Source organism: Podarcis cretensis (genome assembly GCF_951804945.1).
Source record: "Podarcis cretensis genome assembly, chromosome: 3".
NCBI lineage: Eukaryota > Metazoa > Chordata > Lepidosauria > Squamata > Lacertidae > Podarcis > Podarcis cretensis.
Window position 1 is genome coordinate 34,578,753 of NC_137172.1, and position 23,649 is coordinate 34,602,401.

General features: G+C 44.2%; 1 protein-coding gene across 1 annotated transcript in view; it reads left to right on the forward strand.

The window, feature by feature from the left end:
- The first annotated feature begins 2,671 nt into the window (after window positions 1–2,671).
- Window positions 2,672–23,649, forward strand: part of ALK (ALK receptor tyrosine kinase) — a 626,252-nt gene continuing 605,274 nt past the window's right edge. Inside the window, exon 1 of the mRNA XM_079969155.1 lies at window positions 2,672–3,825. Coding sequence (XP_079825281.1) covers window positions 3,168–3,825 — 658 coding nt within the window. The 5' untranslated portion in view covers window positions 2,672–3,167. The remainder of the gene's footprint in view (window positions 3,826–23,649) is intronic.

Here is a 23,649-nt window from a genome sequence, read left to right on the forward strand (position 1 = left end):
TGCACCTGGTATAGAGTGTAGTGGCTTGAAGGGTGCTGGTGAAGAAGGGGGCAAGACATGGGAGATAACTCCTTTCCCTTAGTTCCTCTCATCCTCTGTCACCAGAAGTGGGTGGGAAGGGGAGTTTTATGGGGTCTGAAGGAAGGTCAGAGAGCCTCACAAGCAGTTTGGTGGGAGTGGGTGGTCCACCTGTACTTATTTTTTCCCTTTCTTGGAAAAGACTTGTATAAAACCATAATTTATTCCAAGGATTCTCTGAGATAGCCTTATTGAACTCATTGGCTTACAGGGCCGGTGGAAGTGGTTTTGTTTGTTGTTTGCACTTTAGTATAGAGTTAAGTGAGAGCTTGTGTTGAGCATGTGCTGCAGAACCTCTTGTGCTGTCAGTGGCTTGAGGCATGCCCCAAATTGCGTGGAGAGCTGGCCATATCAGAAGCAGTGAAGAGCGCTGGATACTTCCAGCATAACGGACGCTCCCTAAATTCTACATCCTGGGGACCTAGGCAGCTGTGTGTCTATGGTAGAGACAGCCCTGTTTCCCAGGAGACATTCATGGGAGACTGGACTGCATCAAATACAGATTCTGTGGGGTTGGTTTTTTAAAAGAAAGGATCACTGGGAGCTGTCTTAAACCAAATCAGACCATTGGCACACGTAGCTCAGTATTGTCTCTCCTGATTCTCAGTGGCTCTCCAGAGTTTCAGGACATTCCTAGCCCTACCTGGAAATGTTGGGGATTGAACCAGGGCCCTCCTGAATGAAAAGTGGATGCTCTACCACTGAGCTACAGGAACTCAAGCTCAGCTTAGGGCTAGTGATGGGTTAAGTGCCTTTGGCTTTGACCCCAGTCTTCTTGAATGCTGACAGAAGATCACAAAAGCAAATCAATTAGGTGGTCTCTAGAGAATAGCACTGAAGAACATTCATTAGAAGCACCCTGCTGGATCAGTCTAAAGTATGATTGATCCCTGGGCCTCTAGAGCTAATTTTGATCTATTTAAACAATGTTTTGAAGCCATCTAAGTTGGTGGCTTCACTGCATCCTTTCGTTGCAAGTTCCACTGTATGTGGTGCAATGAAGTACTTCTTCTTCTTGGCCCTGAATCTGCCATCTGTAGTGCCTCCCCATTTGCAGAATGCTCTCCCCCGGCACCTTCATAAAATATTTTTAGGCACCAGGCGAAAACGTTCCTCTTCAACCAGGCCTTTTAAATGTGTTTGTAGGAAGCCCCCCCCCCCCGTTTTGCTTTACTTATTTACTTGTTTTTATCCTGTATTTTATTCTGTGAACCACCCTGAGATCTTATGTTGAAGGGTGGTATATAAATCTAATAAACAAATGCCATTTAAAATGTGCCCTCAGGTCTCAAGAGTTTGGTGTCCCCTGCCCTGCGAGTGGGGAAAATGAGCTCAGGGGCACATTTGGCATGATCTAGACTTGCCTTACATTGGCGTGACATATTCTGAACTGCATGTGCTCACCTCCATCACTACTTAGCAGCAGGTCTGCTTACTGCCTCTGTTTGTGAGATAGTTAATAATACAATGCTGTGCCAGTACACTAGACCTCACAGTCTTCTTTATTTCCCCATCCGTCTTCCCTAGAAGACGGTGATTTATATCTTGTTAGGGCACCAAGAGAAGCCTTGAGTTAAAGCCCTCCTATGCACATCCTGTACTATTTCATAGGGACTTGTCCCCCTCTTTTTTCTTTCGCTTGATCCGCTTAATCTTTTAATGCATAATTAGGGAAAGTGCACAGTTGCAAATTTCCCTTCAAGGCAGGGCTCTCTCATTTGCCTAAAACAGCCAGCCTGTTCTGCCATCAGCGAAATGAACGAGAGAGAGAGAGAGAGAGAGAGAGAGAGCGAATGAGAGGAGAACGAGAGCGAGCGAGCGAGCGAGTATCTCATTGCTTTTCTCAATGGCCGGCTGTTCTCCAGCTCGCGCCTCCCTCCCACTACTTCTGTTCATTTGCATAATGAATTCCTCCGAAATGGCCATTGGCTGCCAGCAGCCGCGCTCGTGCGTGATGTCAGCGCTCACAGGGTAATGCCAGGGTTGTGGCGGGTAGTTGGAGCCTGTGAAAAATCTTCGCAGCGGTGGTGCCCGCAGATAGAAGAGAGCCAGGCTGAAGCGCCAAGCAAACGTGGAGTAGGAGTCTCGACTACTAGTAGTGGCGGCGGCGGCGGCGGCGGCGGCGGCGGCAGCGGCAATAGTATAAGTAGCAGTTGCCTTTCCGGCTGGAAGCGAAACCGCGAAACCACCACGCTCTTCCCTTTTCCTTCAGAAAAAGCAGCGAGAGAGGGAAGGGTGGGCGGCTGGGCAACGGGGAGAGAATGAGCGTCTCACCTGCCACGGCGACCGGCCAGTCTGAAGAAAGCGACGGCGAGTCCTGAGGTAATTCGAAAGGCCCGCTGTTCCCGCCAAAAAGGAGCTCCTCCGTCACCTGCCAGGGCGCAGGGAAGTCGAAGAAGAAGAGCTCAGGCTGCGAAGGGAGCTCAGTGCCTGCTCCGGGCGACTCGGGGCCAAACGACTCGGGGGAACCTCCGGGCGAGGAGGGAAAGGAGAGCGCTCGCCGGGGCCTGGGAGAGTCACGCCAGCGGGCCAGAAGCGGGGGCCCCGTCGCTTCCCGAGACGTCTGGACGACGCGGGACTTGCAGAGGCGCGAGGAATCCGGAGAGAAGTGGTTCTCTGGCCCCCAGGAACCCGCCGAGGGGAAGGTTCCGCCCCCCCCCCCCCACAGACACCAAGCGGACGGCGGCGTTTGGCCACAGACTTGGCGAAGCGCGAGGGAAAACGCGCGGTCCGTTCCCTTGTTTCGAAAACAAAAACGAATCTCCGGCGGTCCGGGGCGCGCGCGCGCGTTCCTGTCGCCGCCTGCAAGCGGCTGGGCGCGAGGTCGAGGCAAGCGCCCCCGCCTCCACCTTCCTCCTGCCTCTTCAGGGAAGAGGCTGCCACCAGGATGTGGCGGGACGTTTAGACCGTCTCGGGCGCGTCTGGGGGCGGCGGTGATTGGAGCGCGAAGCCGCCTCGTGTGCGGCTGGGGGCTCCGCTTCAGGAGGATCCGCCTCAGCGGCCAGTTGGTTCCCGCTGGTGCCTGAAGCGGGAGGAAGCTTACTTTTCGGACTCTCGCCTCTTCCCCGCCCGCTCCATTCCATGGCAAGATGAACGCCGCCGGTCTGCCGCGGTTCTTCTTTCTGGCCGTTCTGGCCGCCTTGGCCGCCCAAGCGGCGCCCCGGGAAGCGGGGAGCTCCCCTCCGGGCTCCCGCCCGCCGCAGCGGGATGCGCCGAGTTTCTCCCGGCAGCAGAGGAAAAGCCTGGCCATGGATTTCATCGTGCCTTCTCTGTTCCGGACCTACCTGCGGGAGCTGGTGCTGGGCGGCGGGGAACCCTTGGGCGGGTTCAAGGCGCGCTGCAGCCTGGTGCTCGCCTGCCAGCCGCTGCTGCGCGCGGTCAGCTCTTGGCCCCCCAGGAGCGGGTCGGCGGCGCCTGCTGGCCGCGCCAGAGCCCCGTCCAAGGTGCTGAAAGGCGGCTCGGTGAGGAAGCTGCGCCGCGCCAAGCAGCTGGTGCTGGAAGTGGGAGAAGCCAACCTGCGGGAGGACTGCGCGTGGCATCCTGCCGGGGAAGGAGCCCAGGCAGAGGCACGCCAGATCGAGTTCACCCTGACCGAGGAATTCAGCTGGTGGATCCGCTCTGGAGAAGGCAGGCTGAGGATCCGGCTGATGCCCGAGAGGAAGGCGTCCTTCCAGGGCAGAGAAGGCAGTTTATCAGCGGCGATCAGAGCCTCCCAGCCCCGTCTGTTCTTGCAGATGGCCACCAGAGGTGAGCAGCTGCTTAGCGACTTCTGCATCCGGACAAGATGCAGGGCTTCTCCCTTACTAGCGGGATGGGGGTCAAATCTGTCCCTGGAGAAAGTTTGGGAACTCTACGAGGAATGAAATAGTGGGGGGGGGCGCAGAGGTGTCTTTGACTTCCCAGAGTCCACCCCTTCGGGCTAGGATGATTTGGATTAGGAAACCTAATCTCAGAAACCTCTAGGAGGTATTTTGCTGCTGCCTCTAAAGTCGACTCTACTTCTTGTAGAGAAGTTATGTAGCTTATCACAAAAATCCACTGGAAAGAGTTTGTAATCTTCTCTGAAATTTCTGCACAGATCTTAAAATAACCAGTCACTACTGCAGGAAAGGGTGTGTATCTCTGAATGGAACTGAAAGAGTTGCATGGAAACTACATGCCTGTTGTGCTTGTCTAAATTCCTCTTCTCCCTTAATTGGTTGGCCTTGTGGTGTCCAGTGCAAAAATATTGTACTGCAGGCTTATGGGCATAAGGCTCTGCAGTACTCTATTTGCGAACCTTGATTCTCACTTAGTGGCATAAAGGGTTGTTATCAAAGGCAAAGTTCTTCCTTCCCTTGATCAGGAAGTTGCCCTCTCCCTCTTGTAGAAAATAATAAATGAGTAATCATTATCACTATGGTCTAAAAAGCATCTAGTTTGGTTCCAAAGCACTTCGGTTAGTCTACTAAGAAGCAATTGGGCTGTGGACTGCTCTGGTTCTAGATGTTTATATTATCTTGGGAGATGCAAGTGGTTCCTTGAATTTCTGTGTCATTGGCTAACAAATCACTGTTGTGCCCTGTTACCCAGAAGAAAGTTCCACTGATTTCAGTGGGAATTATTTCCCGTTAAATGTACCCAGTAAAAGTAAACCACATCTTACAGGATTATTCAAGACAGAGAGTAGAGAGGGTCTTGAATCTCTTGGCCCTGGAAAAAGAGAGATACAAAACGAAGTTTTGATTGGATCAAGCATGTTTGTGAAAAATTGTGTGCGGTTTGAGTTTCAAGGAACTGTAGCCTAGAAAAAAAGACTTTATGAAGTGGTTGGTTGATAAGCAGGATGTATTTCTTTAGCTGTGGTTCACAAGTCTCTCTGGTCTCTCTAGTCTCATGTAAGTCTATAACTGCTAAAGCTGTCAACTGATTAATGACCAGTGACCAGTCTTCATTTCAATTTATCTCTTCTTCCATTAATTACTGGATTAAAATCAATATCTCTGCATTCCAGTATGTGTGTCTTAAACACATTCCTTCAATCAATAGATTCCTACTGACTGTTATAAGCATGCCTTAAAAAGTTTTCTGTAAGATACAATGTAATTCAAAGTCCTTAATGTATGGCACATTAATTCAGTGAAACAGATGAAAATTTGTCCCCATAGCTTGCTTGTAAGGTTACAGAAATTACATTATGGATTACCATGGGGATATAAAGTAGGATAACAGCTAACTCCTCAATTTTGTTGAACTACTGATTTAAGTTTATGCAGCCAATGAATTGAAGTAGACTAAACTGCTGTAAAGCAGAAGTATTTAGGTTTAATTAAATTGTATACCAGACTGCCAGTTTTCAGTTTACTGATTCCAGAGTAGTTCTGAGCTCCCTTGGGCTACTTTAGAGTAAATGGAGTGAAGACTGTACTGTGTGTTATGCACAAGCAGAGTATACTGAAAAGTCCCAGAATTTATTTCTTAAGGAAAAATGCCTAGACAGTGCATAAAGTCAATGCACAGGGACAAGAGACACATTCTTGGAAGAGAAGCATACACATGGGGAAACCTCTTAGTATCATTCTTCTTTTAAGGACATTTTTGTATCCAAAGGGAATGCTTTTATATTCTAAGACAGTAGTGGCCAGTTGACAGCCTGCAGGCTGCATTCAGCCTATACTTTGATTCTCCCACTACTCCCACTACTAGGATAAAATCAGTATGAAAGTCCATCACATGTCCTTCTGTTTTGGAATGAGATTGGCACTTGCTGAGATCTTCTGTTCAGGGAAGCATAGGCAAGATATCCTGGTGGCTGCAATGCCATCATTTCCCAAATTTCTCTAGGCCATGAATAGCTTGATCAGGCAGGGCCTGTCTCTTCTGACTGAAGAAACTGCCTGTCCCTCCTCTGAGAGATTGACTGATGACCATATATATTGATTCAGTCTCATTAACTCCTGTAAGGTTAGACCAGTGCAAGAGATCACTGAATTGCATGCCCCCTTGTTCCAGTTGTTCCCTGTTGAATTTCCTGATTAAAAAAACCAACAGATCCCTTCTTCTCCCCATATGTTGAGTGCTGTTACTATCTAGACTGCAGCTCTTTCTTTTCCCTGTCATTTAAGTAAAATTATGGTATAAATTAACCTCATATCCCTTATAATGTGCCATAAGGACATAAGCTAGCATTTTATAATGCAGAACCCTAATCAGTGGAGTGTTAGTAACCCCATAGTTAATGGCCTGCAGAGCAGTCTTAAATACATCTTTCAAGAGAGTTGTATATTCCGATTGGTTCGGAAATGAAAGCTGAAGCATCCACCTTCTGTCTTATATAGGAATAAATGGTCCAGAAAGTTTAAAATTGCTGATAGGACTTCAGTGGGCACAATCAAGATTGAAAGCATTCTAACCGAAATAAAAATTGGACAAGCAGGGCTTATACTCAGTTTTTTGAGCTATGGTGATGGACCTCCTGTAGACACTTTAAAAAAACTTGTTGCTGAAGCTCTGCCCTCAATTCCAGAACAATCAAAGATGTGATTTTCAGAGAAACAGATCCCACAGATCCTTCTGGTTACTATTTGGGACGCGTGTGGGTAATATTCTTTCCATACGCTACCTACCATGCTTCTGAGTGATTCTGTTGCTGGGATTGACAGTAGTTCAGACCTGCTGTTAGTTATATCTTCAGATATATTATATTTGCTCCATGATTAAGTATGGCCATGCATTTAGTTTGAAGGCATATTTAATCAATGCTATGTTAATGACACAATCTACAAGCAGCAGCTCATCTACACACAAGAGCTACCAATGTTGTTTGCAGGAGCCAAGTTGTTGCAGAAAGGGCATAGCTGAGATCTTCCTTGCAAAACATGTAAGCAGTTGTTCATCTTAATAGGAAACATGTTGCAAACAATGCAATCCAAAAGTCAACAATGCAAAGCCTTTACACTCTCATTGGTAAACAGTAGCCTTTTCCTTATTGCGTGTTTAGTGAGTAGTTCACAATTGCCAGAAGATGAGATTAATAATTAACCTGACTTTATTTATTTATTTAGGCTGGCAAAGTTGTTCTTTGTGTAGATTGAGATTAAAATATTGATGGTCTGGGAAGCAAACTGTAGCTGAACTCTGCCTCTCAAATGAGCAAGAAGTTCCAGTAAATGTTCTTGTTGCCTCAACTGTCACTCCAACCTCTGCTCAGAACCCACTGAAGATTATTTTAAAAAATTGCTTAGCTAAAGTCTGTATCCTTTCCCTATTTAACAAATCACTCTGGAAGAGATTTCTATGAAGGATAATCCTCAGTGTGTGTGGGAAGTATTATTAAGAAGACAGTGAAAGATTGCAAGAAAAGCCATCTTAAAGGATGGCTGCAAAAGCTCTATGGAACACCCCGCAGAATGTGTCAACAAAAGTCCTTAGATGAAATGCTCAGTTCTCAACAGTTAAGCATAACATCCCTTGTGTTTTGGGGGTTCTGTGCTGGGGTTTGCAACCTTTGCCATGGTGACTTTTTCTAAGGGTGTTTGCAGCTTTCAGTAATGTTCTCAGTTTACAGGATGGGTAGGCAAACTATGGCCCAGGGGCCAGATCTGGCCCAATCGCCTTCTAAATCCAGCCTGTGGATCAGCGTCTTTTTACATGAGTAGAATGTGTCCTTTTATTTAAAATGCATCTCTGGGTTATTTGTGGGGCATAGGAATTCGTTCATTTTTATTTCCCCCCCAAAATATAGTCTGAGGGACAGTGGACCGCCCCCCTGCTGAAAAAGTTTGCTGACTCTTGCTTTCCAGGGCCAGTTTACAGCCAGGAGGTCCTTAAGATTTAGCAATGGCCAACTCTGAAGATGCAGAAAACGTTATAACCTTAGATAATTCTAGTAACGAAGTCCTGGTTCTTACATTTGCCAGGGACAGTTCTGCTCTTGCAAGGTGGAAGAGGGGGCTAGCTCTAATTCCTCCACCATGCAAATGGCATCACGTGTGAGTCACGTGCTCCACACAAACATCTATTCGTATGGATGTCAAGTTCACACAGTCTCCTTCCTCACTCATGAACACACACTGTTCGGGAGAAAGGACAACCTGGACTAGGCCTGTCTGTGTGATAGGGCATTTTTGTGAATGGAGTGCCCTGCTCACATTAGATGTTATCTGTGTGGTGGAGGGGAGTGGGTGAGCATGCTCCTCCACCTTGGAAGGACAGCTCTAGCCCAGCACCAGTGAATGTATGCTCTATATCAGGCAATGATCTATAAACCACTGGTCCATGTATTTCATCTATACTGTAGACAAATCTGCTTGTTATAGTGTTATAGTGCCAGAAATGTTTTCATTTGCTCCTTGAAGCAAGTTTGTTAGGATGTTTCAGTAATCTGTAGATAGTAAGGAGGATTTAACTTTTATTGATGATGAATTGTTACCAATATATTCAAAGGTGTATGTGTATAGGGGTGCATATTAAAGCACAGACAGTGCAAGCCAGTCTAGAGACAATTCAGAAGGTCATGCCACTTTGATGTATGAGACAGATTGAGATGTTGAACAGTGTTCCTAATAGGAATGCATAGTATGTCCATTTGAGACTTCAGGGTGCATTTCTTCCTAATCTATAGCAAACATGTAGACTAATACTAATTTAATATGGGGTTATGTCTGAAGCTGTTCTGGCGCCATGGGAGTGTAATTGCATTTTTGTTAGAGTTACTGCTACGCTCACACTTCAAAAGCACCTGGAATGTTGTGCTGGAGGATTCCCTCAGTCTAGCTTTAGGTTCCTATTTAGACTTTCTACATACCACGAGTAGCAAAGTTCCTCAGGTTTTAAGTAGTCAGAACTGGCCACTAGCATGGAAATAAGAAAATATGGTGGAGACAGATACCAACCTGAACAAAGTAAACAATGGGAAATGGTTGGAGACCAGTATATAGATGGAATTGATTGATGTTTACAACTAGATTTCGGACCAGGATGCCAACTAGTGCAGAGTGATTTATGACTTAGAACCTATTGCATTTTGGTGGGTTTTGGTCTGAAACAACTTGCAATGTAAGGTTTAACATAACCTGGAGATGTCCAGAGAGATCTGGAAGCAGGTCTTTGGCACATCAAGTAGTTCATGATGTCATCAGACTTTTCACATCCTGGAAGCTATAAAACATATGCTGATAGATCTTGAATGGCCTGGGAATGTCTGTAGGCGCATACTTTCATCTCAGATCATGGTAGAGTGGATTGGAGAATGCAAGCAGACATGGGTATTAGCAGATGGTTTTCATTCTACTCCAAGCCCTGCTGAAACTTTCCAAATTGGAATGAAAGGGCATTGCTTATACTTCCATGAGCAGGATTCATCTGTCTTTTTGATACTGCCTATGCTAAAATAGCCATATTAGAACAAAAAAACAAATGTGTATGTTAAAACACCCTTGCGCAACATAGAAAATAAATATATCAACCTTACGTTCAAGATCTGACACTTGGAGAAAATGTAATATTAATGAAAAGTATATGAAATTCAACTACTTCAAATGGGATGGCTGGAATTAGTTGCATGGATGTATAAGTACTTCCATCTTACACCCATGGCAAGTTCTTGGGTATTTAGGTTGCTCAATTTAGTGCTAAACCAAAAGTAGTACAGTCAATCCTGGAAGTACTGGAAATGGTTACTTCTGGGTTTCGCAGCTCACACATGCGCAGAAGCGCTAAATCGCACTGCACACCTGCACAGATATGGCGCTTCAGGTTGCGGGCTTTTCATGTTGTGAATGGGCCACTGGAACGGATCCCATTCGCAACCAGAGGTACTACTGTACTTACAAAGAAAAAGCATGAAATTTTGCATGGTGTTGTGAAATGACCTTCCTCTGCTGCCCAGCAATCTTCCATTTGGTCTTTGCTGCCAGTGCTGACTGTTATTTGGGCTAGTGGGGTAAAGCAGAGGGACAGGCACAGTAATTGACTTCTAGAAATAGAATATGTTGACAGTTCTCCTGACACCAAGAAAATTCTCTGCCTGAATGTTCTCCTAGGTAGCTTGAGGTAGGTCACTGTGGCTCACTATGCAGTAACTCTCAGAATGCTTTGTTCCCGAATCATCCTTTGATGCCCTGTCTTCCACACTGCCTTCAGGTGCTACCCCCTCCATGGTCTTTAATTCTGAAAAAAGAGGGTGGTTTTGCATGCCCCCCTGCTCCCTCTCCATAGATCTCTGTTCTTGGCACCACCCTGGTAATCAATTTTAGAAGGATGGGCTCCTCCTTATGTCCATGTTTTTGTGTTGTACCTGTGTAGGAGCCCTCCTATGTCTAGGCCTTGCTGATTTTGAATAGCTGCTGGCAGACTCCACAATAGCCCTACCCATTAGGGTTTAGCCTTAGGATTTGTTAACATTATATTCCTTCACATAATATTCAGTGCGAAGTATAGCACAGTTAAAATTCAGTATGGACAAGCTGCCAAAAAGTTAACACTGTGGCAGGTGGTAGTATTTCTTCCATACCATGTAGAATCTAGGAATCCTTGGAGAGAAAGTCTTCTGACAATGGCAGTCCCAAGGATGAGATGGATCAACTCTCTTTTCTATGCCACGTGGAGTCATGGACACTGGAGTCTGCATCTCTTCCTCTGAATCAGATCCTGATGTTTGGACCACAGACTCCTTGGAAGATCAAGAGAGCTCTGAGATCCCCACAAACTGAAATATGAGGGTCTAGAAGACATCAGCTTCTGCGGTAAAGGGCCCTTTAACTGACCATATGTAGCACTCAGGGAATGGAGCCTCTACCTAGCCCAGGCTATAAGATTTGCCCTTTGCTTCAGGGCATTGCTTAAACAACTTAGATCAAGCATAGGCAAACTCGACCCTCCAGATGTTTTGGGACTACAACTCCCATCATCCCTCACCACTGGTTCTGTTAGCTAGGGATGATGGGAGTTGTAGTCCCAAAACACCTGGAGGGCTGAGTTTGCCTATGCCTGACTTAGATGTTCTGCAGGTTCACTAACAGTGGTCTTCAAACCCACACACTGGTCCCTCTCCAAGGTGCTGAACTTTCCTTGCCTTGCCTTCCTGTTTGCTTTGAATCTTGGGGCTATAGACCTCCACCTTGCTTGGACCATCATCTGTCCTTGTGGGTGGGACCCCCATGGATCAGGAAACATACACAATCTTGGAAGCCACCAGACACTCTTAGTTTGTGGTTAGGTATCTTTATGTCCTATATGCTATGGATAGGACATGGATCACGTGCTATGGATAGGCCATTTTTATGACACCCTGGTAGAGGGTGGGAGCAAATGACTCTGTTAGGAAGTAAATTCAGCCAACTTCCAGTACAATTCGGGGCTGATAGCAATTGCACTAGAGTAATGCTGCAACAGGTGGTGTGTATACAAATCTTTAGATACTAATGCTATAGCTACGTATTTTACCCACATATATTGGTCTTATACCAATTTAACTAGCATGGCCTCCCACAAAAAAGCCAGTGAACTATAGTTTGATTAAGGTGCTCAGAATTCTCTGCTAGAGCTCCCCAGCATTCCCTGCCCTGGAGAACAGAAACAACTATCAAATCAGTTTATATCTAGTGCAAAGTTATTATTAAATGTTAACTCCTTCCTCAGCTGCAATTCCACTGAAAATGTTCCTGTGCTGGAATTATGCTTGAAGGTAGTCTTCTATAGGTGTGAATTAGGTTTTCAAACCTAAATGATGGGGTAGGATGGGGGGCTAAGAAGTAGAAGCTGCAGTTCAGGTGGTGAGGCTCCATGGCCCTCCGTGGTCTCAACAGGCTGGCTATTTCCCACCCCTGGCTTGGATCATATGATAATAATCATGATGGATAATTAATTTATTGCTATTCCTTTTGTTTGATTTTGTAATCCTGACAACAGAAATTGTGCTAAGAGTGAAATATTTAAACTGTGAGTGAGATCCTGAAAGCTACGGGCAATAACTACCTCATTCTGCTGTCTCACTATGGCTCTTACAAATCAACTCTGTGCAATTATTTTGCTTGTGTTTAATTCTGTTGTATTTGCCTCATTTGAATGGGGTATAGCTTCAGATGCAATGCAACCTCAGCTGGTAATCTTCCTGTAGTTCAAAAGGAATATTTCCCCCATTGATTCTCATTGATGTCAGTCTAATGTGTAGGCATGCTTAATGTTTAAAGTGTGAAAATTCTCAGTTGGCCCAGTTATTAATCACCTGCATATGAATATGCAAATGACTTTTGCAACTATTGCCTTCAAACCTGCTCAGTTCCCACTAACTTCCATAGGATGTTAGTGTATACAATTGCAGTGTATGTCTGTATTTCTACCATTAGTTGGTTCATGTTCTACATAGCACATTTTTGTGAGTAATTAACATTCTCAATTTACAGATGAGTTCAACTTGGATTTGAACCCAAGTTTAAATTATAGAAACAACAACTACCCAGTGGACCACACTGGTTTTCAACGGTGTCCACAGAAGTAAGGTTCAGAGAACAATTTAACTGCACTATGAACTATTCATGAAGAGCAGTTTCTGCATAACCTGAGCTTGGTGGAATTTCTAAGCAGAACTGTATAGACCTCTATTTCTGACTTATCTTGGTGTCTATCATAAGTATTTGTATGTCCGTCTCCCTCTAAACTGCTGGAATAGTTAAACGTAACATTTAAGTCATAGGTGTACCAAAATGTTGGTACAGGCTGTTTTCCTGTATAGTAAAGAGATGCAGTTATTTACATTTACAGTTGGGGAAATGTGGCAGAGAAAGGCTTCGTTTTCATGGATGCAAAGTGTCTTCAGAAGAGAAGGAAGCTCCCAAGGCAGCACTATGACCATTGGATTATTTCCCCCATTGTCATTACCTATAATATGCACTGCTGCTGGCATGTTGTTTATTATGCTTCCGTTTGCTTAACTAGCATCAATTCCAAAGATAGAGCTGGCCTGAGCAGGTTCTTATCCATGATCCCTCCAAGACTTTTCAAAAAGTTGGAATTCCATTTCATATAAATAGACTTGGCTCTGGAGAAGTTTCCAGTTAATACATGCTTCCGTCTTGTTTAGTTAGGAGAACAAGTAGATTCAGCAGCCAGGATGCCTGAATTTTGTCTGATCTGTTCAATAAAATGTCCTTTTGAAATGTAGTGAGTTTTACCCCTCCTCCCCACTGCCGTCCCTTCCTGAGCAGTTTTCATGAAAAACAATTTATTTGACAAACCGTAGCCTTGTTCCCTGTTTGCACACTGCCTATCTGTAGCTTATGGATGTCTCTGGCTTGTCAGAGTTATTTGCCACCTAATTTCAGCAAACGTTTTTCGGTCTGCAACTTGCTTATGCGAAGGTCACTACGTATATTTGATATTCAAAGTTCAAGCTCCTGTTTGAAGGCCAGTGATATGGATTTGTCTCTGGCTCTGAGCATCACACTTGGAAACATAGACTTGTGCCAAGGAATCTGAAGTTTGCTTCCTGAAGTATAATTTTACATTTGCTTATCATTCGGCTGCCTTTTGTTAGAATTCCTAACAGTAACCCAACCTGCTAAAATATTGATAGGTAAAAATATATTGCACAATGTACCAGCCAAGTCAGAACAGTGTTTAATATATAGGAAAATATACAAGATTTCTTTTCAAGTGATTACTTTAGCTGGGGCTATTTTGTACATCTGTTTCTGAAAATTTGCAGTCCCTCAAGGGACACTGCGTTATGTAAATATTTAGCAGAAATATAATTATAGCTAGAAATCAACAGGAGGCAACAACTCTGCATGCATACCTACTGCTCAAAGCATCTGAATGCTGCATTCAAACCACTTTGTATGTTTGTTTACCTGAAAGGAAGGCACTCTAAAACTAGTCATTATGTTTGGAAAATGAGGTCTAAATTCCTTTCCCCAAGGTAGTTAGGCTACAACCCTATGCACTGTACACACGGATCTGAGTGTAAATCCCATTGACTCACTGTGGCTTACTTCTGAGTACACATGTACACTGTTGATGGGTCAGTGGCAGAACTGGAATGCAATCTCTACCTCACAATACTGTTTCCCAAATTTCTCTTGAACTGATTGAATTATTACTCTTCCCTTATACAAAGAATATTCAGAAATGTGTGCTACGGCATAGGCGGCCATGCATAGATGAAAAAGGTCCTTTCTGAAATGAGCTACATTTGTCTTGCCCCTGTAATTCAGAAAAATTTGGTTGGAGAAAAATGTCATGGAAGCATAAATGCAGATTTGATAAGTTTGACCTTTCTTCTCTTCAGAACAATAAATGTCAGAAAGCTTAAAATGACAAGGTGGAATAGCTGGAGGTTATTTATGTCTTTAAATATTTAGGCAAGAAATGCATTTTGAGAATAACAGGCCAATCCACTACACTATAGGTGCACCTCCTCTAGTCTCAATCATACATACCCACAGCAGCAAAAGCCGAAAACCAACCATGAACAGTAGTATACAAGAAATAATGTAGCACCGCCGACAGACATTCCCACAGTGGCAACTACAGCAGCACCAGTCAATAATGGCATTGTGTATTGACAATAGCACATCATATTCATGCACGGAGGACATCAATTAACATGCAGAAGCAGTAAGGAGGCTATGATGATATTATGGAGCCTGGTCCTCACCTCCTCCCACACACAATACAGAAGGATGCTGCCAAAATGTTGCCAAGAAGAGTCCACAGTGCCTCCCTTATCAGAGGCGCCAGTGACTAGCAGTGAGAAGGGCAGCGACTGAAGTGATGCATGAAGCCACCAACCTCAAGGCTTCCTCTCAGAAAAGAGTTTAATTTCCCTTGCAGTCCAGCCATTCCAGTCTCAACATCCAAGTCACCCCCATAGGTAAAAGGCCTGCACATGTATTCCATATGGCAACAGTGAACACATTCCCTCTCTCTCACACAAAGAGAGAGGACACACACAGACACACACACACACATTGGGGAAGTGTTTAAGTCCCACTGAGATGCCACACAAAAAATGGGACATATCATTGCACACAGTGTGTTTGGGTGGATGTCTGTGTGAGAGTAACACAGGTTTTGTAAGGAACAGCAGACACATAGTTAAGCACCATGATGCACCCTACACCAATAAGTTTACAGTGGACCATGATGTAAACTGGATGGAAAGGTGACCAACTGGTAAAAGTTGAGATGGAAAAAGGGAGAAGAGGCAGGGCTAAACGGAAAGCAATGTCCTAACCTCACATCCACAAAGAAGGCTCATGATGGTCCATGGCAAGTCCATGACAATGGTGGCTGTGCTTCACTACTACATGGTGGGAGCTTTTCTAGGTTGAGGCAGGGGCATGGCCCAGAGTATGTAAGCAAAATGCATGCTACACCACTACAACCTGCTGAGTGAACAAGCCACTTCACAATATTCCTAACTGCATAGATTTACATTTATATCCTGCCTTTCTTCAGTAGAACGCAATGTAGCATATATAGAATCCCTAGACAATGCAGCTTATACAGGGTTCCATCCAGGCAATGACTATACCCACAGCATAGCTGTAGCAACATTGCTGTGTCAAATGCTTTTAGGCTATAGCCTTGAGCTATGTTCCATTGCTGAGCTTTATACCCCTGGTGATGCGCCCTGAGCTAAAACCACCTCATACCAAGGAGGCTCTATGTGATTAAATGGATGTTGAACTACCCTGACAGTCACATCTTCCTACTCATGCCTTCTGATGTCTGCATGTTGAGCATGGATATCTGAAAAGGGCAAGCCAATCTATATACACAGGTTTCTCCTCTTCAGATGTTAGCATTCAATATGAGACATCAGGGCTAGGGCCACCAGCATAACCCTGGAGCCCATAAATTGTGTGAACCCCTCCCTGCTTCATGCACATAACATGAAATGGAGGCCTTAATCAAAAGATTATCTGATGTGGCGAGGGAGAGGTGGCAGAAGCCAGTAAACTGTGCCTGTACATTAACGGCAACAGGGCTACAGTATTTTGATGGTGGCTGTTCTGGAACTCTGTGATGGCTGCTATGCTGAAAACCATGGTTGTGAAGAGATTCACTGCAACAGCAGAAGCATGACTCTGGTATCCCACTTTACATTATATGTGATAAATTACTTTTACTTGCTTTCAACACAAGTTTTACAACAACCAGCACACTGCTTTCAAATAACACCTGCTATAGGGCTCACAGACATACATGTATACACATACACATGCATGCGCGTGCACACACACACACAGTGTACACACAGCACACAAACACTGAACCACCTTCCTCTCACCCCAAGCCTTTTTTCAATCCAACATTGTTAATCAAAATTATCCTACTAGCAAGGGTGGACTTTGGTGCTTCGGCACCCTGGATTAGGCCAACATTTGCTCCTCCCCTAGTTCTTGCACCGTGGGCTCTTGCAGGGTCCTAGAGCCCTCATGCCTCCTTCCCACAGCAGGACAAGTGCTTACAAGGCATCATCTCTGCTTGGTGCCAAGTGCTGGGGAACTGGTTGTGCTGCCCTAAAACCGCCTCTCTTATTGGTCTGTGGGGTTCTTCATGTTCATTTAATCCTAGGCAAGTAGCACTTCTGTTTCTCTTGATGTATGATTATCTGAATATTTTGGATGCACTTGGAGTCCTTTTAAAGATACGCTGAGCTATGTTGTATGCTCACCATTTTATTTCACCTGCACTGGCCAAAGTAAATAAACAAAACCAATAAAATACACACACACACGAGTCTTTTTGATGAGACTCAGCACAGTATGTTGAAAGCACACTGCTCCTAGGGTTGATAAAGATCCACTGTTAATTCAAAGGGAACGTCTGATTTATGTTAGGCAGCTGTCTGCTGATGATTTCAAAGTGGGTTAAGGAACTCTGGTTCAGCCCATTTTCTTAAAGCTATCTGATTAGCACTCCACTTCTTAGTTACTTCATTTGAAAGCTAGTACCTCATTTAAGATGGAACGTGGGTGGCACTGTGAGTTAAACCACAGAGCCTAGGACTTGCCGGTCAAAAGGTTGGCGGTTCGAATCCCCGTGATGGGGTGAGCTCCCGTTGCTCGGTCCCTGCTCCTGCCAACCAAGCAGTTCGAAAGCACATCAAAGTGCAAGTAGATAAATAGGTATTGCTCTGGTGGGAAGGTAAACGGCGTTTCCGTGCACTGCTCTGGTTTGCCAATAGTGGCTTAGTCATGCTGGCCACATGACTCGGAAACTGTACGCCAACTCCCTCAGCCAATAAAGCGAGATGAGCGCCGCAACCCCAGAGTCGTTCACGACTGGACCTAATGGTCAGGGGTCCATTTACCTTTACCTTTACCTCATTTAAGAGGCATCTGGTTGGCCACTGCCAGAGCAGTATGCTGGTCTAGGCAGGACTTGGGCTTGATCCAGCAGGCCTCGCTTACATTGTTACGTCCTTGCAATTTATTACCTTATTATGAACTTCCAATTGGTTGGGGGGCATGCAACAGCTCCTTTCCAGGGACAGGACACAAGAGACTGGAAGCTCCTGCTCTGAGGTGTGTGGGGTTTTTTTGCTTCTCAGTGACAGCAGCTGAGTTAGCTTCTACACAATGTGGTCAGTGTGGTGACCACACCCTAGATATATACCTAGGTTTCGTCAGGTCTGGTAGAGCAGGGCACCTTCAGAACAGTGCAGACGTTTTGTTTGCCACATCCTTTTCCTTGGGGGCTGAAGTGGGGTTGTGAGAGCACAGAAGGCAGCTAATACATCAATGCTGAGGTTGGAACCGGAGAACCACTCTTCAGGAATCACATTCATCATTATGAAGTGCAAAGAAAGGGACCCTTGTCCCTAATGCAAAACAGTTCACAGATGCAGCACTGCGCCATAGCATGCCTCTGGAAGCAATCAGAATCAGTTCATAATATCACAGGATGCTGCCTTTCTCTAAACCAGCTTTGAATGATAGTGAGGCTTTAAAATCTTATTATTTAAACGCTTTTCTCCGAAATACATGAGTTGGCTAAATACTTCATATACTTGTAGACTTCTGTATGTATGAAGGGTGAACCTCTTATACAAACACATTGCTGGGAACTGAGAGTTCAAGAAAGAGGTAATTCTCTAAATTGGGATAAAACGGAAAGGAGGCGCTGACAGAAACTGATAAATGACCGTTCATTCCTTTTAATTGAGTAGTTCTGGCTACATCCAGAAGATGGCACTAGCATGCACCTAGACTACAAATGTGACCTAATCTATGTTTTTTTCCTTTTTTTTTCTTTTAACAAACAAACCATGGGCATAATCCCATAGAATTCAATTTGTGTGTACAGATTGCTGGTGGCAACTGAAAGTGTAGCTTTTACTGTCTACATTTTAGAGCCAAATTACATGTTACTATGTGTGTATTTTCTCAGAAATGCCCTTGTTTTAACTGAAAGCAGTGACAAGAAGCTGTGAATAGCGGTGAAGGATGAGCAGGTGGTGGTGGTATGAAATCTTTTCCCTTCCAGACATTTTCTACTGAAAATTGGTAACTTCCTGCTGCTTTTTGTCCTGCAGCAGGTAAGAGACAGGTACCTATATATTTATCCCTATGAAATAAAAAGCACACTGAGGAATGCATATATGGCTTTTGAATGCACAAAAATGCCTGGAAGGGGAAGAGTTAAGCTGCATCTCCCCTCCATAATTTCTTTCCAGGAGGCTGCTTTTAGTTACAAAAATAAAACATTGGGAATAAATCTGATTCAGTTTGCATTTAAAGGTAAACCTACCTAATTCGCACTTTTTGAAACAATACTTGAACTAAACCTGAAGCACAGTGATCCTTCCAAATCTGCACATCTCCAAATTTTGCAGTGCAGTCCTCCAGCCAAGTAAGCCAAGTAATGTGTACAAAAATGCATATACCAGGGTAAAGTATGCAAAAAAATGCCCACATTAGCGAAACTAACATACAAAAATGTGTTATACTAGGAGAAATCTGCAATAAATTGCTGATGAATTTTCACAAGAGCTTCTTAAATAAATAATTAAATTGCAAACTGATCCACAAATGTGGAGTACTGAACTGTGGAGTACTGAAAGATGGGGAAACTGAGGAAATTAATAGAAATAAGAATAGGCAGATCTGCCCATCCAAGGTCCAGTGCCAACATCTCCAAGGGTGCGATCCTGTGCACACTTTTCCTGAGCTGGCCTTCAGCACCATTCAGTTAGTACCTGCTCAAGTCTGCTATGAAATGTCAGCGGCACTATTGTATCCCGTATACTGAGAGATATGTAGTAAATTGAATTATATCTTTTATCAAACTAAGTGATTGCAATATTGAAAATTTCCATCACATATTCTCCATAAGGCAGAATAACTGTTCCTCTGGGCAAAGTCTAACTGAGTGTAATCTTATTAATTACTACAATATGATTTTATAATTCTTTGTTCATGGAGCACTAGCCTCAGCCAGGTATCTTCCAGTTTAGCTGCATTTGTAGGATTTCTTTTTTCCCACCCTGATTGCCCATACCTGAAGAAAAATTTGCAAATCTGAAGCTTGCAACAAATTATTAGTCGATCCAATCAATGGGTCACATTTCACCTAGTTGATATCTCTTCACTTGGAGTATTAGACCAACAGAAAATAGAAGCTCTTCATGAGCTCACACTTCACCAAAGGGGCCCTCTTTAGGCCCTCTATCAGGTATAGGCAAACTCGGCCCTCCAGATGTTTTGGAACTACAACTCCCATGCTAGCCAACAGGACCAGTGGTCAGGGATGTTGGGAATTGTAGTCCCAAAACATCTGGAGGGCCGAGTTTGCCTATGCCTGCCCTATATCTTTTAGAAAATCAAATAACATTCTCAAGAAGAACCCAGGCCTCCAGTTCTGCTGTTATTCTAGTAGCCCCCAACAGCTTTCTTTAAAAATAAAATAAAACAGGCACATTTATTTATGGATTTTTGAGTACAAGAATCTCAGATAGGTAATAGTGCAGGTGCTAAATTTTAGGGATATCTGACAGTCATAAAATGCTTGGTACAAAAACAACACCACAAACAGGCTACAACTGTCTTACCCATTGCTCCCTAAGACCACTTGCTGTGTATAGTTTGAGAAAAGTTGTATGCCATGCTTAGGATGACACAGAAGAAATGCTGTGAGCATTAACAGAGGAAAAAACAGGTGGCAAGGAGAAGGGAAGAAAGACAAAACAGAAACGCTTCTTTGATGTGTCTAGATCCAGCCAAAATGTGGCCATACCTGTGGCTTGACTTGAGTCTGCTCACTAATTCCAAGCTGTGACTTATCCCAGGTGCACAGGTTCCTCCAGCCCAGGTCTGTTGACTAAATGGATGGCCATGTGGTTAAATCAAAATGGCCAGTGCACTAATTGGTATTATTAGACTTTGTAGATGAAGGGAGCATGACCTTATGATTATTTCAGAAGCAGTTTTCATTACTGGTGCTAATTAGACTTGAAGTTAATGAGGAAGGATTACTATTCAGGGGCTTAAGAGGAGGCCAGAACAGTTATTGTAGGTTAATTGTTCTTCTAAAAGACCCCATTTCAAGAACAACTCATTTTATCAACTCCCGTCCCCACCCTTTCATGCTGGGTGAGATATGTTTGAATAGAATTCAAAACATAATTGCAGGACTGACCCCCCATCTATTGCTTGATCAGCAATCATTTTGCATCAGCAGAAGGTTAATAAAATGTTTAAGGAAAGAAATGCTGTGCATATGGTGAATACAGAATAGTCTGCCCTGCAGATATTTCCCATAAGCCTTTTTCAGCGTACCTTTTAACTATGAAAAATGCAAACCTTCTAAAAATCCAGAAGTGAAACAGTTAATTTTTGTACTACCATAAGAACATTTATAAGGAATCTGTAATTCAGGTTGTCTTAATACTTTCAAATAGAGTTCAAATCCCCAATTAAACTCTGAGTTCAATCTCAAATGTTTGTGTAAGTGTGAAAGTATTTTAAAACATTTATAAGCTATCGTTTCTAACCTGTTTACAGAGCAATGCTGAATTTTCCATGATTCTAACCCCCCCAAAAAAAATTCCAGTATTTGCATATATGGTTGTATGTGATTTATTTTTAAAAGTTATCATTTATGCTGTGATACCACCGTCCAAGAAAGTATAATAAATGTCAATTTCTACAGCTGGCCTAGGTGTATTACGTGAACAGATAACAGTAGGGTGTGTTAGGTTTGTGGTAGTTGTTCAGGCACCCATAATTCTGGTGGCCCTCTTCAGTTTTCATTTACAACCAAGTAAGGGCTGTAGCCCTTATGATTACAGGAAGGGGGAAAAAGATTTTTCCACTCCTCCTCAAAAAGCTTTCAGAACTCACATTTCTCTTGAAGTAAAAGATGATGACAATTTTACTATGATAAATCCTCTGTGGTATCCTAAATTTAGCTTCAGATACCTTTTAAAAGAAGTCAGGGGGCAGGATTTTCTAAAGCTTTAAACAGCTCAGGACCGCAATACCTCAAGGACCGCCTCTCCCCGTATGAACTGACCCGGACGCTGTGATCATAACCTGAGGCCCTTCTTTTTGTGCCTTTTCTGTGAGAGGTTCAGAGTATGGCAGCATGAGAACAGGCCTGTTCTGTAGCAGCTCCCCATTTGTAGAATGCTTTCCCCAGGGACACTCACCTGGTGCCTTCATTACATATATTTAGGTGTCAAGCAAAAACACACTTCGTCACCCAAGGCTTTGGTGCATTAAATCATCTATGGCCTTTTTAAACTCTGTGTGTCTTTGGAGGGGGTACTGTTTAGTTATGTTATGTATTTTTGTGTTTCTGTGCCGCAAATTGCCCTGTGATCCTCAGATGAAGAGCTGTATGTAAATTTAATAAATAAAATAAACAATTGGATGAATTTGTTATGAGTCAGGCCTGATGTCAGCACAGGTGGGAAGTTGCCAATTATTTAATCCCTTAAGACAGCCCGTTACATACCCTGCTGCTCACCCAAAATGGCACCTGTGCTTCTCTTATCAGTAGGTAAACTTTAAATAATAAAAAGGTGCCAAAACACTGAGTACATCCATTGCTGCTTATAAAGAGCAGTACTGGTGAGGACAGCATTATCCTGATTCAACCTCTGGGCTAGATGCTTTGTTTTGCTGCATATTTCAACAGAGGCTTTAATGGCAGAATGCTTCAAGCCTGCACTAATGGTTTCAAAAAGGTTTATGGTACCTTGACTACTTGCATTCTGTATAATACACAAAGCTTGAGTGTGAGGTTGTTTTTGCTGGTCCTTCTGCACAATGCAATGACATCACTGGGGTCAGTTTTCAGAGCTCTTGTCCAGGGCCCTCTAGCCTGTGACCCCACCCCCAATGATTTCCAGAGACAGGTGGCAGCTAAGGAGGTAAGATAATTCCAACAAATACGTAGACTAGAGTATTTGCTTGTCCATCCCATGTCTGGAACGGAAATTGACCTGGCAAATATGACAGGTATACACCGGTATATCCCACCATTTTCTTTGGGGAGCAAAATGTGGGCACATGGTTCTCTTGCTCTTCATTTAATCCCCAAAACAATTCTGTGAGGTAGGTTAGGCTGAGAGGCAGTGGCTGGCCCAAGGTCACCCAGTGACCGATTAAAGGATGCTGTTACCTGTCCCAGGCACCAGGGCAGTTGCTTCACTCAGCTGGCTGGAAAAAAAAAAAAGATCTCTCCACCTTAGTTCTCCGATCCTTGCTTTAAATCTTTTGTAAATAGAGGGGGTGCGGACTTCCCTTTAGCACATCCCCCGGTTGTACCGAATTTAAAGGTAAAAATTTTAAAGTCCAAATTCCATTCTACTCACGGGTTATTTCAAGTCCAAATTTCAGGGGAAAAAGTCAGCACTCTCCGGCCATGGCTCGCGGCTTCGCTCCACTGCAGTAGCGGTCTACTCACAGCACCACGCCACTCTCCGTACCCTCTCCGTAGCCTTTAAAAAGGCTCTTCGTGGGTCGGGGGGGCGCTTGAGGTGCCCACCGAGTCACCAAGTCCGCAGGCTTCCGCGCCTGCGGTTTCTAAGGGTCCCCGCGTCGCCGTCGCGGTGAGACCCGTCTGCAGCAGAGCCGATTCCCTCCGGAGCTCGGAGGGAATCCGCCATTAGCCGATCGCGCTAACCCGGAAGTCCTATCAGGTGCTGCATTTTAACCATGTGGTAGAGCTGCTTTGAATTTCATGGTTCCTTCTGTGTACTATGTTTCTGGTTCATAGCTGGGCTGGCCCTACTATTGGGTAGGGTAAGGCAGCTGCCTCAGGTGGCAAATGCTGAGAGGCAGGGAGCAGACAGCTTTCCCTGCACCTTCCTAAACTGCCCTTTTGCCCTCAGATGCTGCAGAGGATACCGTCCTATCAAGGGTGTTTGAAATATAATTCTATTTGGCCTTTAGACATGGAATGGGGGAGGCACCATGTTGTCCTTCTCAAACTGTCTTGGACGAGCCCTGGTTCATGGATGGGAATATTCATTCAGGAAGAGAGTTCTGATCACTTTTTAAAAAGCAAAATATAGAAAATTATGTGCTTTTAAAAGTTTATTGGCATATGTGTTTAGCATGGAGGATAAACTCTGAT